The following is a 16,262-nucleotide window of genomic DNA, read 5'->3' on the forward strand; positions in this document are numbered from 1 at the left end:
GCAATCTCCTTTATCTTCCTCCCCAGCAACAGACACCCTGTGAGGTAGGTGGGGCTGAGAGAGCTCTCCCAGAAGCTGCCCTTTCAAGGACAACTTCTGCAAGAGCTATGGCTGACCCAAGGCCATTCCAGCAGCTGCAAGTGGAGGTGTGTGGAATCAAGCCCTGTTCTCCCAGATTAGTGTCTTTGAACCTAAGAAGAAGACCGTAGATTTATACCCCGCCCTTCTCTCTGAATCAAAGTCTCAGAGTGGCTTACAATCTTCTTTCCCTTCCTCCCCCACAACAGACACCCTATGAGGTGGGTGGAGCTGAGAGAGCTCTGACAGAAGCTGCCCTTTCAAGGACAACTCCTACGAGAGCTATGGCTGACCCAAGGCCGTTCCAGCATCTGCATGTGGAGGAGTGGGGAATCAAACCCCGTTCTCCCAGATAGGAGTCCTCACACTTAACCACTGCACCAGACTGGCTCTCTTGTGGGGACTCTTGCCATAGATGAGAGGCCACAGGGGATTCTAGGAACCAGCTGTTGTGGTTGAAGTTGTTCCTTCCCCCAAGGCTACGGGATCCCAACTCTCGTGGCCTTTGCGCAGATCTTCGACGCTTTCAAGCCCCGCTTGCACGACTCCAACAGCAAAGTGAACCAGGTGGCCCTGGAGACCATGCGGCAGCTGATCCCCCTGCTGAAGGAGAAGCTCTCCCCCGTCATCAACATGCTCATCCCCGCCTTGGTGGACAACAACCTCAACTCCAAGAACCCGGGCATCTACGCCGCTGCCACCGGCGTCATCCAGGCCCTCTGCCAGCACTTAGGTAAGACAGACGCTTGCCGAGCGTTCGGGGTGGCTGTTGCCAATACACATTTCTGCAAAGAGGATTTGTTCAGATGGAACCAGGGACTTCCCGGGGAGGGGGGCAGAACATCCGCTCGGCACGTGGCCTAACGCAGGGCATTGTCACTCTTGCGTCTGGTTAAATCATCTGGACTAAACAGTTTTAAAACGACTTTGCCCATTCAAACTGCTTAGCATCAGAGTTCTCCAGGTTTTATACATTAAAGGCTGTTTATCAACCTTTAGAACGGAAGAGAAGCCATGTTGGATCGGCCAGTGGTCCATCCAGTCCAACACTCTGGGTCACACAGTGGCCAAAAAACCCAGGTGCCATCAGGAGGTCTATCAGTGGGGCCAGGACACTAGAAGCCCTCCCACTGTGCCCTCCCCAAGCACCAAGAATACAGAGCATCACAGCATCAGACATAAGAGAAGCCATGTTGGACCAGGCCAATGGCCCATCCAGTCCAACACTCTGTGTCACACAGTGGCCAAAAAACACAGGTGCCATCAGAAGGTCCATCAGTGGGGCCAGGACACTAGAAGCCCTCTCACTGTGCCCCCCCCCCCCTGCAAAGCACCAAGAATATAAAGCATCACTGCCTCAGACAGAGAGTTCCAAGAATACACTGTGGCTAATAGCCACTGATGGATCTCTGCTCCATATGCTTATCCAATCCCCTCTTGATGCTGGCTATACTTGTAATCGCCACTACCTCCTGTGGCAGTGAATTCCATGTGTTAATCACCCTTTGGGTGAAGAAGGACTTCCTTTTATCCGTTCTAACCAGACTGCTCTACACTTTTATTGAGTGTCCACAAGTTCTCGTATTGTGAGAAAGGGAGAAAAGGACTTCTTTCTCTGCCTTCTCTGTCCCGTGCATAATCTTGTAAACCTCTGTCATGTCACCTCTCAGCTGACATTTCTCCAGCTCTTAAATAAGTAAGTTGTCAGTTTGATTCATTGAACTATAACCAGCAAACTAGGCAGAAAACCTTGACATACCTTTATCTTTTATTGAAAAAAAATGAAATAGTTATTTTTTTTATGTTGCAAGACATTAAGAAATACAGGCATGTGAAAATTAACCTAAAATTATTGTAAAAATAAGCGGTAAAATGTTCAAAGTTCCTAACATTGCTTAATCATATTATAGTGGGTAATATTTTTAAAAGCAGCCCAGATTTCAGATTTTTGCCTCGTTGCTTTTAGCAATTATCCTGAAATCTCAAGTTGCACACATGGAGAAATCACACTTTCATCCTGAGAAATCTAATTTGCTTTTCAATTTTAGTGCATATTTATAGAACAGTATCAGTCTTCTTTTTCTAAACCTCTGTTATAAGCATGCAATTACTATCTAGATAAGAGACTGGCTCTTAGCGAAATAGGAGATAATCAACAGAAGCGCAAATGAGGGAATCAGCAGGTGCAAATGAGTTACATCTGATAAAGCAAGATAAAGTGGCCAATTAAACTCTAAGCCTCTCTTAAAAGCAGTCAATCCTGCTTTTTTTGTATCTGCTTCAATTAGCGATCAAAGATTAAAGTAACTTTAAGCAAGTAGAGTTAACAGTTGAAGAGCGTGTGAACTCTCTGTTAACATGCATAATGGCAGGAAGAAAAACCCTGAAGTAATCAGACAGGATCATATCTACATGTTTTTTGAGGAGGGCCAAATTAAGAACAGAACAGAAGAGAAGCCATGTTGGATCAGGCCAGTGACCCATCCAGTCCAACACTGTGTGTCACATAAGAATATAAGAAAAGCCATGTTGGATCAGGCCAGTGGCCCATCCAGTCCAACACTGTGTGTCACATAAGAACATAAGAGAAGCCCTGTTGGATCAGGCCAATGGCCCATCCAGTCCAACATTCTGTGTCACATAAGAACATAAGAGAAGCCATGTTGGATGAGGCCAATGGCCCATACAGTCCAGCACTCTGTGTCACATAAGAACATAAGAGAAGCACTGTTGGATCAGGCCAGTGACCCATCCAGTCCAAAACTGTGTGACACAGAAGAACATAAGAGAAGCCCTGTTGGATCAGGCCAATGGCCCATCCAGTCCAAAACTGTGTGACACAGAAGAACATAAGAGAAGCCCTGTTGGATCAGGCCAATGGCCCATCCAGTCCAAAACTGTGTGACATAGAAGAACATAAGAGAAGCCCTGTTGGATCAGGCCAATGGCCCATCCAGTCCAAAACTGTGTGACACAGAAGAACATAAGAGAAGCCCTGTTGGATCAGGCCAGTGACCCATCCAGTCCAAAACTGTGTGACACAGAAGAACATAAGAGAAGCCCTGTTGGATCAGGCCAATGGCCCATCCAGTCCAAAACTGTGTGACACAGAAGAACATAAGAGAAGCCCTGTTGGATCAGGCCAATGGCCCATCCAGTCCAACACTGTCACACAATGGCCAATATATGTTTGTGTGTATACACACACACACACACATATAAGAATACACATATATCTAAGAAATTAAAAAATAGTACCCCTTTATGGGCCATTCTATCTTATGGTCCCATAAAATACCATGGGCTCCGTACCCAATTAGGCGCCCCCCTCCATCTGCGCCCAGGGCAAGCACCTCTCTCTGCCCCCGGCCCTGTAATCAGATAATGGAAATGAAGCAGGGTCAGTGCTGGCTGGTGTTTGGACGGAAGGCCTCCAAAGAAGAGCAGGGCCTTCTCTTGCCTTGAAAACCCCACCAGAGGTTGTCACAATCCAGCTGGGACTTGATGGTAGAAATTAAACTAAACTAAACATTGAAGCATCGGTGGAAGGAGGAGAAGAAAAGTCAGACAGGAAAAGGAGAGTCGTATTCAGCGACGAGCAGGGGTGGAATTCTAGCAGGAGCTCCTTTGCATATTAGTGCCCCCCCCCCCGATGCAGCCAAAGAAGAACGTTGTAAGCTCTTGGAGGATTGGCTGCATCAGGGGGGTGTGGCCTAATAGGCAAAGGAGCTCTCCTAGAATTCCACCCCTGCATATTAGGCCACGCCCCCGATGCAGCCAATCCTCCAAGAGCTTACAGGGCTCTTCTTACAGGGCCTACGGTAAGCTCCAGGAGGATTGGCTGCATCAGGGGTGTGTGGCCTAATATGCAAAGGAGGTCCTGCTAGATTCCACCCCTGGTGATGAGTGAACGTGACTGATGGGGGGAGAGTGGTATATTGGAGTCTGTCTCACAGTCCTGTGATTTCGGGGGCCACAGAGTCACCAAGCATCTACTGCCTCCTGATGGAATGGAAGGGCTGCCTATTGAGTTGGGGTCTCTGTTCTGTCTTCCTCTGCATTTAGACAATTACCTGCTCCTCCAGCCATTCTGCACGAAAGCCCAGTTCCTGAGCGGGAAAGCCAAACAGGACGTCACTGAAATACTAGCCGGTAGGCCTGGGACCTGCCCCACAGATCTCCCTCCTCTGCACAGCGGATTGACCCTTTCCGCACAGGCCTGTGGGGTGGGTGTGTGTGCGTGTGCGCGTGTGCATTTAAGTTGCTTGCAGTAGGAGCCCCGATCCAGCTGTGGAGCCCGGCCATTCTGGGTGCTTGTTGCTACCATCTTGAACGTATGAGACAGGGAACACTTGATTAGAAATCAGTTCAAAACGATGCACTAATATCAAATCAGAAGCGAACGGTGGGGAGAGATCCCAACTCCAGCTATAGGCAGGCCCGTAGCCAGAAAATTTTACATTTTTTGGGAGGGGGGCAGGGAATAAAACTTCAGGTGGAAGGGTCTGGGGCCCAGAATGAATCACACACTTAAAAATGACATCACGCTATAAAAAGCGGAGTGGCAGGTAGCGTGGGGGCTGCAAGAGCGGCCAGGAGAGCAGGGGCCGTGAGAGCGGTGAGATCGGGGGCCGCCAGTGGGGAAAGGAGGGGCCATAAAGGTGGGAGGCGGGTTTGGGTGGAGCAGCCACACACCCCCCCCCCCGGGCCTCCCCATACCTACGGGCCTGATTATAGGGCTTGGGACTTAACTGAAAAATGAAACAAAATTCTTTTTCCCAGTCTTGGAGCAGAGGAGGGGAATCCTGAGGAATGAAGTGGTATACTCTTTGTCCATCAGGAGGTGAAGAAGACTGCAGATTTATACCCCGCCCTTCTCTCTGAATCCGAGACTCTTGAGCTACAATCTCCTATATCTTCCTCTGACAAAACAGACACCCTGTGAGGTGGGTGGGGCTGAGAGAGCTCTCACAGCAGCTGTCCTTTCAAGGACAACTCCTGCAAGAGCTCTGGCTGACCCAAGGCCATTCCAGCAGCTTCAAGTGGAGGAGTGGGGAATCAAACCCGGTTCTCCCAGATAAGAGAGCTATGGCTGACCCAAGGCCATTCCAGCAGGTGCAAGTGGAGGAGTGGGGATTCAAACCCGGCTCTCCCAGATAAGAGAGCTCTGGCTGACCCAAGGCCATTCCAGCAGCTGCAAGTGGAGGAGTGGGGAATCAAACCCGGTTCTCCCAAATAAGAGAGCTCTGGCTGACCCAAGGCCATTCCAGCAGCTGCAAGCGGAGGAGTGGGGAATCAAACCCGGTTCTCCCAGATAAGAGAGCTCTGGCTGACCCAAGGCCATTCCAGCAGCTGCAAGCGGAGGAGTGGGGAATCAAACCCGGTTCTCCCCGATAAGAGAGCTCTGGCTGACCCAAGGCCATTCCAGCAGCTGCAGGTGGAGGAGTGGGGAATCAAACCCGGTTCTCCCAGATAAGAGAGCTCTGGCTGACCCAAGGCCATTCCAGCAGCTGCAAGTGGAGGAGTGGGGAATCAAACCCGGTTCTCCCCGATAAGAGAGCTCTGGCTGACCCAAGGCCATTCCAGCAGCTGCAGGTGGAGGAGTGGGGAATCAAACCCGGTTCTCCCCGATAAGAGAGCTCTGGCTGACCCAAGGCCATTCCAGCAGCTGCAGGTGGAGGAGTGGGGAATCAAACCCGGTTCTCCCAGATAAGAGAGCTCTGGCTGACCCAAGGCCATTCCAGCAGCTGCAGGTGGAGGAGTGGGGAATCAAACCCGGTTCTCCCAGATAAGAGAGCTCTGGCTGACCCAAGGCCATTCCAGCAGCTGCAAGTGGAGGAGTGGGGAATCAAACCTGGTTCTCCCAGATAAGAGAGCTCTGGCTGACCCAAGGCCATTCCAGCAGCTGCAAGTGGAGGAGTGGGGAATCCAACCCACTTCTCCCAGATAAGAGAGCTATGGATGACCCAAGGCCATTCCAGCAGCTGCAAGTGGAGGAGTGGGGAATCAAACCCGGTTCTCCCAAATAAGAGAGCTCTGGCTGACCCAAGGCCATTCCAGCAGCTGCAAGTGGAGGAGTGGGGAATCAAACGCGGTTCTCCCAAATAAGAGAGCTCTGGCTGACCCAAGGCCATTCCAGCAGCTGCAAGCGGAGGAGTGGGGAATCAAACCCGGTTCTCCCCGATAAGAGAGCTCTGGCTGACCCAAGGCCATTCCAGCAGCTGCAGGTGGAGGAGTGGGGAATCAAACCCGGTTCTCCCAGATAAGAGAGCTATGGATGACCCAAGGCCATTCCAGCAGCTGCAAGTGGAGGAGTGGGGAATCCAACCCACTTCTCCCAGATAAGAGAGCTATGGCTGACCCAAGGCCGTTCCAGCAGGTGCAAGTGGAGGAGTGGGGAATCAAACCCGGTTCTCCCAGATAAGAGTCTGCTCATTTCACCATTACACTTGCAGCTGCTGGAATGGCCTTGGGGCAGCCAGAGCTCTCTTATCTGGGAGAACCAGGTTTGATTCCCCCCTCCTCCACTTGCACCTGCTGCAACGGCCTTGGGTCAGCCAGAGCTCTCACAGGAGTTGTCTTTGAAAAGACAGCTTCTGTGAGAGCTCTCTCAGCCCTCCACTTGCAGCTGCTGGAATGGCTTTGGGTCAGCCATAGCTCTGGCAGAGGTTGTCCATGAAATGGGCAGCTGCTGTGAGAGCCTTCTCAGCCCCACCCACCTCACAGGATGGGGGAAGATAAAGGAGATTGTGAGCACTCTGAGACTTTGAGATTTAGAGTATAGGGCGGGATATAAATCCAATGTCTCCTTCTTAATGTTCTCAACAACAACCCTGTGAAGAAAGTTAGCTCAAGAGTGTGACTAGCCCAAGGCAGCCTATTGTGTGCTCATAACGCAACAAAAAATGCAAGCTAATGACCCAATTTACTAAGAAGTATATAGAAATCAGTCCAAATGTCCAAAACATGTACATTCAAGTCCCAAAGTAAGAACATAGGAGAAACTATGTTAGATCAGGCCAATGGCCCATCCAGTCCAACACTCTGTGTCACATAAGAACATAAGAGAGGCCATGTTGGATCAGGCCAACGGCCCATCCAGTCCAACACTCTGTGTCACATAAGAACATAAGAGAGGCCATGTTGGATCAGGCCAACGGCCCATCCAGTCGAACACTCTGTGTCACATAAGAACATAAGAGAGGCCATGTTGGATCAGGCCAACGGCCCATCCAGTCCAACACTCTGTGTCACATAAGAACATAAGAGAGGCCATGTTGGATCAGGCCAACGGCCCATCCAGTCCAACACTCTGTGTCACATAAGAACATAAGAGAGGCCATGTTGGATCAGGCCAACGGCCCATCCAGTCCAACACTCTGTGTCACATAAGAACATAAGAGAGGCCATGTTGGATCAGGCCAACGGCCCATCCAGTCCAACACTCTGTGTCACATAAGAACATAAGAAAGGCCATGTTGGATCAGGCCAACGGCCCATCCAGTCCAACACTCTGGGTCACATAAGAACAGAAGAGAAGCCATGTTGGATCAGGCCAACGGCCCATCCAGTCCAACACTCTGTGTCACATAAGAACATAAGAGAGGCCATGTTGGATCAGGCCAATGGCCCATCCAGTCCAACACTCTGTGTCACATAAGAACATAAGAGAGGCCATGTTGGATCAGGCCAATGGCCCATCCAGTCCAACACTCTGTCACACAGTGGCCAAAATATATATATATATATATATATATATATATATATATATATATATACACATACACACACACACACACACACTGTGGCTAATAGCCACTGATGGACCTTTGCTCCATATTTTTATCTAACTCTCTTGAAGGTGGCTATGCTTGTGGCATAAGTAGTGTGGTGACAAGCCAATCGATTAAGTTTCGGGCCTGATTATAGGCTTTGGGCCTATATATTCATATGTTCATACTTGTTTCTTTCCAGTCTTCATGAGACCTGGGACCAATATTGATTCAATTATATAGATTCTTTACACAATTTTCAAAAAAGACGGACGCAGCTGTAGCTGATGTGAAATTGCTGCTGGAGACGCTCTGCGTCCCTCTTTTTTGAAAATTGTGTAAAGAATCTATATAATTGAATCAGTATTGGTCCCAGGTCTGATGAAGACTGGAAAGAAACAAGCACTTCAGCGATTGGCTTGTCACCACACTACTTTGGGACTTGAATATATATGTTTTGGACATTTGTCCTGATTTCTATTTACTTCTTAGTACATATGAACATATGAAGCTGCCTTCTACTGAATCAGACCCTGGATCCATCAAAGTCAGTCTTGTCTCCTCAGACTGGCAGCGGCTCTTTCTCCAGGGTCTCAAGCTGAGGTTTTTCACTCCTATTTGCCTGGACCCTTTTTTGGAGATGCCAGGGATTGAACCTGGGACCTTCTACTTCCCCAGCAGATGCTCTACCACTGAGCCACCATCCCTCCCCGAGGTTGTCACTAGCTTGCATTTTTTGTTGTGTTATCCATTATAGTGACCTCTCGGATTGTATTCTGTTGTGTGTTCATGGCGAAGTGAGCCCGGGTTCTCCGGGTTCCTGCCTGGTGCTTCATCACCACGGAATGTGCTTTCCCCTCCATCACCTCCCTCCCCCCTTCCTGATTCCAGAGCTCGTCGTCGACTTGTACCCTCGGAAGCCTCACGCCGTGGAGCAGAAAGTCCCCGTGGTTTTGTGGCACCTCTTGGGCAGCTTGACCAACAGCGGCTCCTTGCCCGGAGCGGGCGGCAACATCCGGGCCGCCACCGCAAAGTTGTCCAAAGCGCTTTTTGCACAGATGGGGCAGAACCTGCTCGCCCAGGCTGCCTCCCAGCCTCCGCACGTCAAGAGGACTTTAGAGGAATTCCTCGACCAAGCGACCTGAAGCGGCCGACGCGGCAGAGGCCCGCTCAGGGGCAGAGGAGCGTGTTGCGGGTTATCGGGCTGGGGCCCCGTGGAAACGAGAGGAGCGGTCTCCGTGGTGTCTCTTTACAGTGCCTGCGTCATCCGCGCAGAAATGGACCCGGAGCGGCTGTCCTGAAGGAGTCCTGCACCTCTACCACTGACGAGTCCTGCACCTCTACCACAATCATTATGGTGCTTGCACCTTCGTCTCTTCCTCAGTGCTGGTCCCAACATCCCACGAAAAGTGGGGGGAGCAGACGTCTTGGGCGGCAAAGCCCAGCCTTGTTTGCACTCTCTCGTGGACTCTGAGGCACGGTGCGCCCTGCACGCACTCACGGAGCTGGAAAATGTTCAAAATAGGAGTAGTTTTAATCACGAAATCATGTTACGACGCATCCTCTCTTGTCGCCTTGCGTGGAAAGGCAAGAAGTCCTCGAGAGACACGCATTCATCTAACAAACAGGGTTCTGTGTGGCGTTTGTGAACAAAAGGTGTCTTTTCCAAATCAGCCCCACCCCTGACTGTGCAGTGATCGCTTCGCTCCCCCTGCTGCCGACGAGCCGCACCCCACCCGCTCGCCCCTCGGGCCTCCTTATCTGCACACTCCTGTCAGACTTCTCTTAACGAGTTAGAATGAAGCATGTTGACCAAAATTTTCAGGAAATGAATATTTTTTCAGATTTCGAGCAGCACACGCCTTAAAAAGAAACGTCGTGTGTTGAAATGTCACTTTCGTATTTTTAGTGTGGGAAAACAAGATTGAATTTTATCTCTGTCCAAAATTTATAAAGGTGTTAAAAACTTCTGTGCTGTGGCGTCCTCAGCGATATAGTGCCAGTTCTTCTCTTCCACCACCACCTCCTCCTCCTCCTCCAGTACTGTATTCATTTGAAACAGAGGATGTTCTAAAAATAAATGGATTTTATTTCTGTACACATGAGACTCCCCTTTGTTTTGACTGGTTTTAAAACAGATTTGGGTGGAGCCGTAGCATTTCAAACCACCATCAGCTGGTAGCCTCAAGGCGCCCCAAATTATCTTTCTCAATTAAGAACATTAGAGAAGCCATGTTGGATCAGGCCAATGGCCCATCCAGTCCAACACTCTGTGTCACATAAGAACAAAAGAGAAGCCATGTTGGATCAGGCCAATGGCCCATCCAGTCCAACACTCTGTGTCACATAAGAACATAAGAGAAGCACTGTTGGATCAGGCCAATGGCCCATCCAGTCCAACACTCTGTGTCACATAAGAACATAAGAGAAGCCATGTTGCATCAGGCCAATGGCCCATCCAGTCCAACACTCTGTGTCATATAAGAACAAAAGAGAAGCCATGTTGCATCAGGCCAGTGGCCCATCCAGTCCAACACTGTGTCGCACAGTGGCCAAAGAAACCAGGTGCTATCAGGAGAACTCCAGAAGCCCTCCCACTGTTGCCACCCCCCACAAGCACCAAGAATACAGAGCATCACTGCCCCAGACAGAGAGTTCCAACAATATGCTGTGGCTAATATCCACTGATGGACCTCTGCTCCATATGTTTATCCAATCCCCTCTTGAATCCCTCTATGCATGTAGCTGCCACCATCTCCTGTGGCAGTGAATTCCATGTGTTAATTACTCTTTGGGTGAAGAAGTACTTCCTTTTATCTGTTTTAACCTGACTGCTCAGCAATTTCATTGAGTGTAAGACATGTTTCTTCAGCTAGGCCAAATTTTGGTCTCTGCCACAGAACAGCCACCTGCGGCCACTCCACCAACTTATCCCCCCTTTTTAACAAAAGAATTAATCTATTTCAGGGATGGCCAGCGGTAGCTTTCCAGGTGTTTTTTGCCTACAACTCCCATCAGCCCCAGCCAGCATGGCCAATGTTGTAGGCAAAAAACATCTGGAGAGATACTGTTGGCCACCCCGCTCTATTTAATTGGGGGAATTGGGTTAAGGAGACAGGCTGAGAGGCGGGTAACTGGGATCTCCACCCAGGTATACCATGATTTCCCCCCTGGAAGAGGACTTTTAAAGTAAGCCGAGCATACGTTCAACCGGAAAGGCCTTTTATTAAGAGAAATAAAAAGGGCAAAACACACACTTAAAACATGCAAGCTGGCTAAGAGAAAAACAGGAGTGGGAATAGTTGAGTGGAAAAGGGCTATAATTACCAGATCTCGTAGGTCCAAGGAAGCAGCAGCAAAATGACATAACAACATAAGAGAAGCCATGTTGGATCAGGCCAGTGGCCCCTCCAGTCCAACACTCTGTCTCACATAAGAGAAGCCCTGTTGGATCAGGCCAATGGCCCATCCAGTCCAACACTCTGTGTCACATAAGAACATAAGAGAAGCTCTGTTGGATCAGGCCAATGGCCCATCCAGTCCAACACTCTGGGTCACATAAGAACATAAGAGAAGCCATGTTGGATCAGGCCAGTGGCCCATCCAGTCCAACACTCTGGGTCACATAAGAACAGAAGAGAAGCCATGTTGGATCAGGCCAATGGCCCATCCAGTCCAACACTCTGTGTCACACATAAGAACATAAGAGAAGCCACGTTGGATCAGGCCAAAGGCCCATCCAGTCCAACACTCTGTGTCACATAAGAGAAGTCCTGTTGGATCAGGCCAATGGCTCATCCAGTCCAACACTCTGTGTCCCATAACAACATAAGAAAAGCCGCGTTGGATCAGGCCAATAGCCCATCCAGTCCAACAGTCTGGGTCACATAAGAACATAAGAGAAGCTCTGTTGGATCAGGCCAATGGCCCATCCAGTCCAACACTCTGTGTCACACATAAGAACATAAGAGAAGCCATGTTGGATCAGGCCAGTGGCCCATCCAGTCCAACATTCTGTGTCACATAAGAACATAAGAGAAGCCCTGTTGAATCAGGCCAAGTGCCCCTCCAGTCCAACACTCTGTGTCCCATAACAACATAAGAGAAGCCGCGTTGGATCAGTCCAATAGCCCATCCAGTCCAACACTCTGGGTCACATAAGAACATAAGAGAAGCTCTGTTGGATCAGGCCAATGGCCCATCCAGTCCAACACTCTGTGTCACATAAGAACATAAGAGAACCCTGTTGGATCAGGCCAATGGCCCACCCAGTCCAACACTCTGTGTCACACATAAGAACATAAGAGAAGCCGCGTTGGATCAGGCCAATGGCCCATCCAGTCCAACACTCTGTGTCACATAAGAACATAAGAGAAGCCCTGTTGGATCAGGCCAATGGCCCATCCAGTCCAACACTCTGTGTCCCATAACAACATAAGAGAAGCCACGTTGGATCAGGCCAATAGCCCATCCAGTCCAACACTCTGGGTCACATAAGAACATAAAAGAAGCTCTGTTGGATCAGGCCAATGGCCCATCCAGTCCAACACTCTGTGTCACACATAAGAACATAAGAGAAGCCATGTTGGATCAGGCCAGTGGCCCATCCAGTCCAACATTCTGTGTCACATAAGAACATAAGAGAAGCCCTGTTGGATCAGGCCAAGTGCCCCTCCAGTCCAACACTCTGTCTCACATAAGAGAAGCCCTGTTGGATCAGGCCAATGGCCCATCCAGTCCAACACTCTGTGTCACATAAGAACATAAGAGAAGCTCTGTTGGATCAGGCCAATGGCCCATCCAGTCCAACACTCTGTGTCACACATAAGAACATAAGAGAAGCCACGTTGGATCAGGCCAAAGGCCCATCTAGTCCAACACTCTGTGTCACATAAGAGAAGTCCTGTTGGATCAGGCCAATGGCTCATCCAGTCCAACACTCTGTCTCACACAGTGGCCAGAAAGCCCAGGTGCCATCAAGGAGGTCCACAAGTGGGGCTAGAAGCCCTTCCACTGTGCCCTCCCCCCGCAGTTACCAAGAATACAGAGCATCATTGCCCCAGACTGAGAGTTCCAACAATAAGCTATTGCTAATAGCCACTGATGGACCTCTGCTCCAGATTTTTATCCAATCCCCTCTTGAAGCTGGCTATGCTTGTAACCGCCAACAACGTCCTGTGGCAGTGAATTCCACATGTTAATCACCCTTTGGGTGAAGAAGCACTTCCTTTTATCTGTTTTAACCTGACTGCTCAGCAATTTCATTGAATGCTCACAAGATCTTGTATTGTGACAGGGAAAAAAGGACTTATTTCTCCACCTTCTCGATCCCATACATTATCTTGTAAACCTCTATCATCTCACCTGGCAGTCGATTTTTCTCCATGCTAAAGAGCCCCAAGCATTTTAACCTTTCTTCATAAGGAAAGGGTTCCAATCCTTGAATTATTCTAGTCGCCCTTTTCTGTACTTTTTCCAATACTATCATATCTTTCTGAGGTGCAGTGACCAGACTTGTACACAGTATTCCAAATGAGATCGCACCATCGATTTATACCAGGGTTTCATGGGGAGAAGAGAAGAAACATACAAAGTGGGGGTGCATGCTGTTGGTACCAGGACATACACACTCTACTATGGAGCAGAGTGCTGAAATTATAACGGAAAGTGTGTTTCCCGCCAAAACAATAACTTGTTCATTTGTCTTGATTTGGACAATGATTTGGAAGATGCCTGATGGGTCTTTCTGAGGTGAACTCTAGGTGTAGATGGAGCTTGATGATCCTGTAAGTAGGATGGGTATAGCTTCCAGGTTTGCTTAATGAAAGTAAATGGGTGAGGGGAAGAGAAACTGGTTGTGCTCTAAACTAGGTGCTCAAACTTGTTCTGGCTAGCATCCATTTGTGTCCTTTCAGACCAGGCAGTGCCTTGTAGCTTATAATATGCAGATGATGCCACCATGACGTTCACAAAACAGAAGACTTGAAACGATTCCTGCTGAAGGTTAGAGTGCCAGAGCAGGATTACAGCTGAACACCAAGAAGACAAAAGGAAGAGCTACTGGCGAATTACACAATTCATTTGTATTTTACTTTATATCTGCCTTTTCATTGGGGACCCAAAGTGGCTTACATTGTGTTTCCATTTTATCCTCACAACGACCCTGTGAGGTGGGTTAGAGCCGAGAGTGCTTGACTGGCACAAGGTCACCCAGCAAGCTGCCATGGCAAATTGGGGATTTGAACGTGGGGTTACCCAGGCCATAGCCCAGAGTTGGCTCTTTCACACATATTGTGTGGCTCTCTAAGCCCACACTGCCCTGTCGGCCAGCTTGGAGAAGGCATTTGTCTCTTTTAAATCAGTTATCCAAGCCAAGCCAGCTGGCGACTTGGGGAATGCATTTAAAGTTACAGCTGCTTTTTCCCCACCTCTCCCTCCCCCATCTATTTCCTTCCAGCTCTCAGACAACCGACGTTTATTCTATGCAGCTCTTATGTTAAGCAAGTTCGGCCACTCTGACCTCTATTTAAGGCTGGGGGAAGAAGTTTGTCTCAAAGGTATTTTAAGAAGCATGCATGCCCACAAAACCTTATACTCAGCCAGCCAGCCTCATCCATGAATCTTTCACAGCCTTTTAAAAGACATTTCTCTTAGTGGACCCGGTGGCAAGGGGTTCCGCAAGCTGCTGGTGATGCAGATCCGACCTGGACTCATTCCTCCCATCCGGCTAAACCTCCCTGCAAGCTTCCTCGGCTGCTCCAAAGGTGTCTCTAGAACGGGGAGGGGGGGGCAAACTTGCTTAGCGGAAGAGCCACGTGGAATAAACGTCAGATGTCTGAGAGTCATAAGACATGAACGTCAGATGTTTGAGAGCCGGAAGGAAAGAAGGAAGGAAGGAGAGGTGAAAAGAAAGAAACTTTAAATGTATTCTCCAAGCCACCAGCTGGTCTCTGGCAAGGTCCTCTAAAAAGTCTCCTCTGATAAGACTTCACCTGGAGTATTGAGTTCAGTTTTGGGCATCACATTTTAAGGATATAGACAAGTTGGAATGGGTCCAGAAGAGGGTGACGATGGTGAGGGGTCTGGAGAACAAGGCCTATGAGAAAAGGTTGAAGGAGCTGGGGAAGTTTAGCCTGGAGAGGAGGCGGCTGAGAGGGGATAGGATCACCATCTTCAAGGGCTTGAAGGGCTGTCCTATAGAGGAGGGTGTGGAATTGTTTTCTGTAGTCCCAGAAGGTAAGACCAGAACCAATGGGTTGAAATTAAAAGCATTTCCAGCTCAACGTTAGGAAGAGCTTCCTGACCGTTAGAGCGATTCCTCAGTGGAACAGGTTTCCTCCTTGGTAGGTGGTGGGCTCTCCTTCCTTGTAGGTTTTTAAGCAGAGGCTAGATGGCCATCTGACAGCAATGAGGATCCTGTGAATTTAGGGGGAGGTGTTTGTGAGTTTCCTGCATTGTGCAGGGGGTTGGACTAGATGACCCTGGATGTCCCTTCCAACTCTAAGGTTCTAAGTAGTTTAAAGTGAGAAATACCCTCTGCGTGGCAGCCATCGTGGAGCAGGGGCAGGAGAGGCACCCACTATGTGTGAAAGAGCCACCAGTGTAGGGTTGCCAAGTCCAATTCAAGAAATATCTGGGGACTTTGGGGGTGGAGCCAGGAGGCTTTGGGGGTGGAGCCAGGAGACATTAGGGGTGGGGCCAAGATCAAGGCTGTGACAAGCATCATTGAACTCCAAAGGGAGTTCTGACCTTCACATTTAAAGGGACAGCACACCTTTTCAATGCCTTCCTTCCATAGGAAATAATGAAGGATAGGGGCACCTTCTTTTGGGGCTCATAGAATTGGACCCCCTGGTCCAATCTTTTTGAAACTTGGGGGTTATCTTGGGGAGAGGCACTAGATGCTATACTGAAAATTTGGTGCCTCTACCCCCAAATAACAGCCCTCCCAGAGCCCCAGATACCCGCGGATCAATTCTCCATGATTTTCTATGGGGATAAATCTCCATAGGGAATAATGATAGAGTGCCCAGCAGACATTTCCCTCCCCTCCCCCTACTTTCTAACGACCCAGAAGCGGGGGGCTCCAAACCGGGGGATTGGCAACCCTACACCAGTGGCTCCCAGCCGCAGTCCGACCCCCGGCTCCAGAGTCTGTCTTGCAACTCGTGGCGGGAAAACACCTTGCAATTTGGGGGCGGAGCCTGGGGACGGCGGGGCGGGGCCAGCAGGGGAGACGTGACGCGCCTGGTCACGTTGAAGAGAGAGGGCGGGATTGGTGGACGCGCGGCTCGGGTCACTGAGGCGCATGCGCTTTCCGAGATCCCCGCCCCTCTCCCCAGGGCGCTCGTAACGACAGGAGCGGCTCGTGCGCCTGCGCAGGTCAGGTGGCCGGCTGAGGGAAAGGCTTCG

General features: G+C 49.6%; 1 protein-coding gene across 1 annotated transcript in view; it reads left to right on the plus strand.

The window, feature by feature from the left end:
* TOGARAM1 (TOG array regulator of axonemal microtubules 1) overlaps nucleotides 1-9,950 on the plus strand; it is an 89,897-nt gene extending 79,947 nt beyond the window's left edge. Inside the window, exons 21-23 of the mRNA XM_060261361.1 lie at nucleotides 592-811; nucleotides 4,144-4,230; nucleotides 8,742-9,950. Of these exons, the coding sequence (XP_060117344.1) occupies nucleotides 592-811; nucleotides 4,144-4,230; nucleotides 8,742-8,995 (561 nt within the window). The 3' untranslated portion in view covers nucleotides 8,996-9,950. The remainder of the gene's footprint in view (nucleotides 1-591; nucleotides 812-4,143; nucleotides 4,231-8,741) is intronic.
* Nucleotides 9,951-16,262: the final 6,312 nt, after the last annotated feature.

This window comes from Heteronotia binoei, chromosome 21, assembly GCF_032191835.1.
Source record: "Heteronotia binoei isolate CCM8104 ecotype False Entrance Well chromosome 21, APGP_CSIRO_Hbin_v1, whole genome shotgun sequence".
In the NCBI taxonomy this organism is placed as follows: domain Eukaryota; kingdom Metazoa; phylum Chordata; class Lepidosauria; order Squamata; family Gekkonidae; genus Heteronotia; species Heteronotia binoei.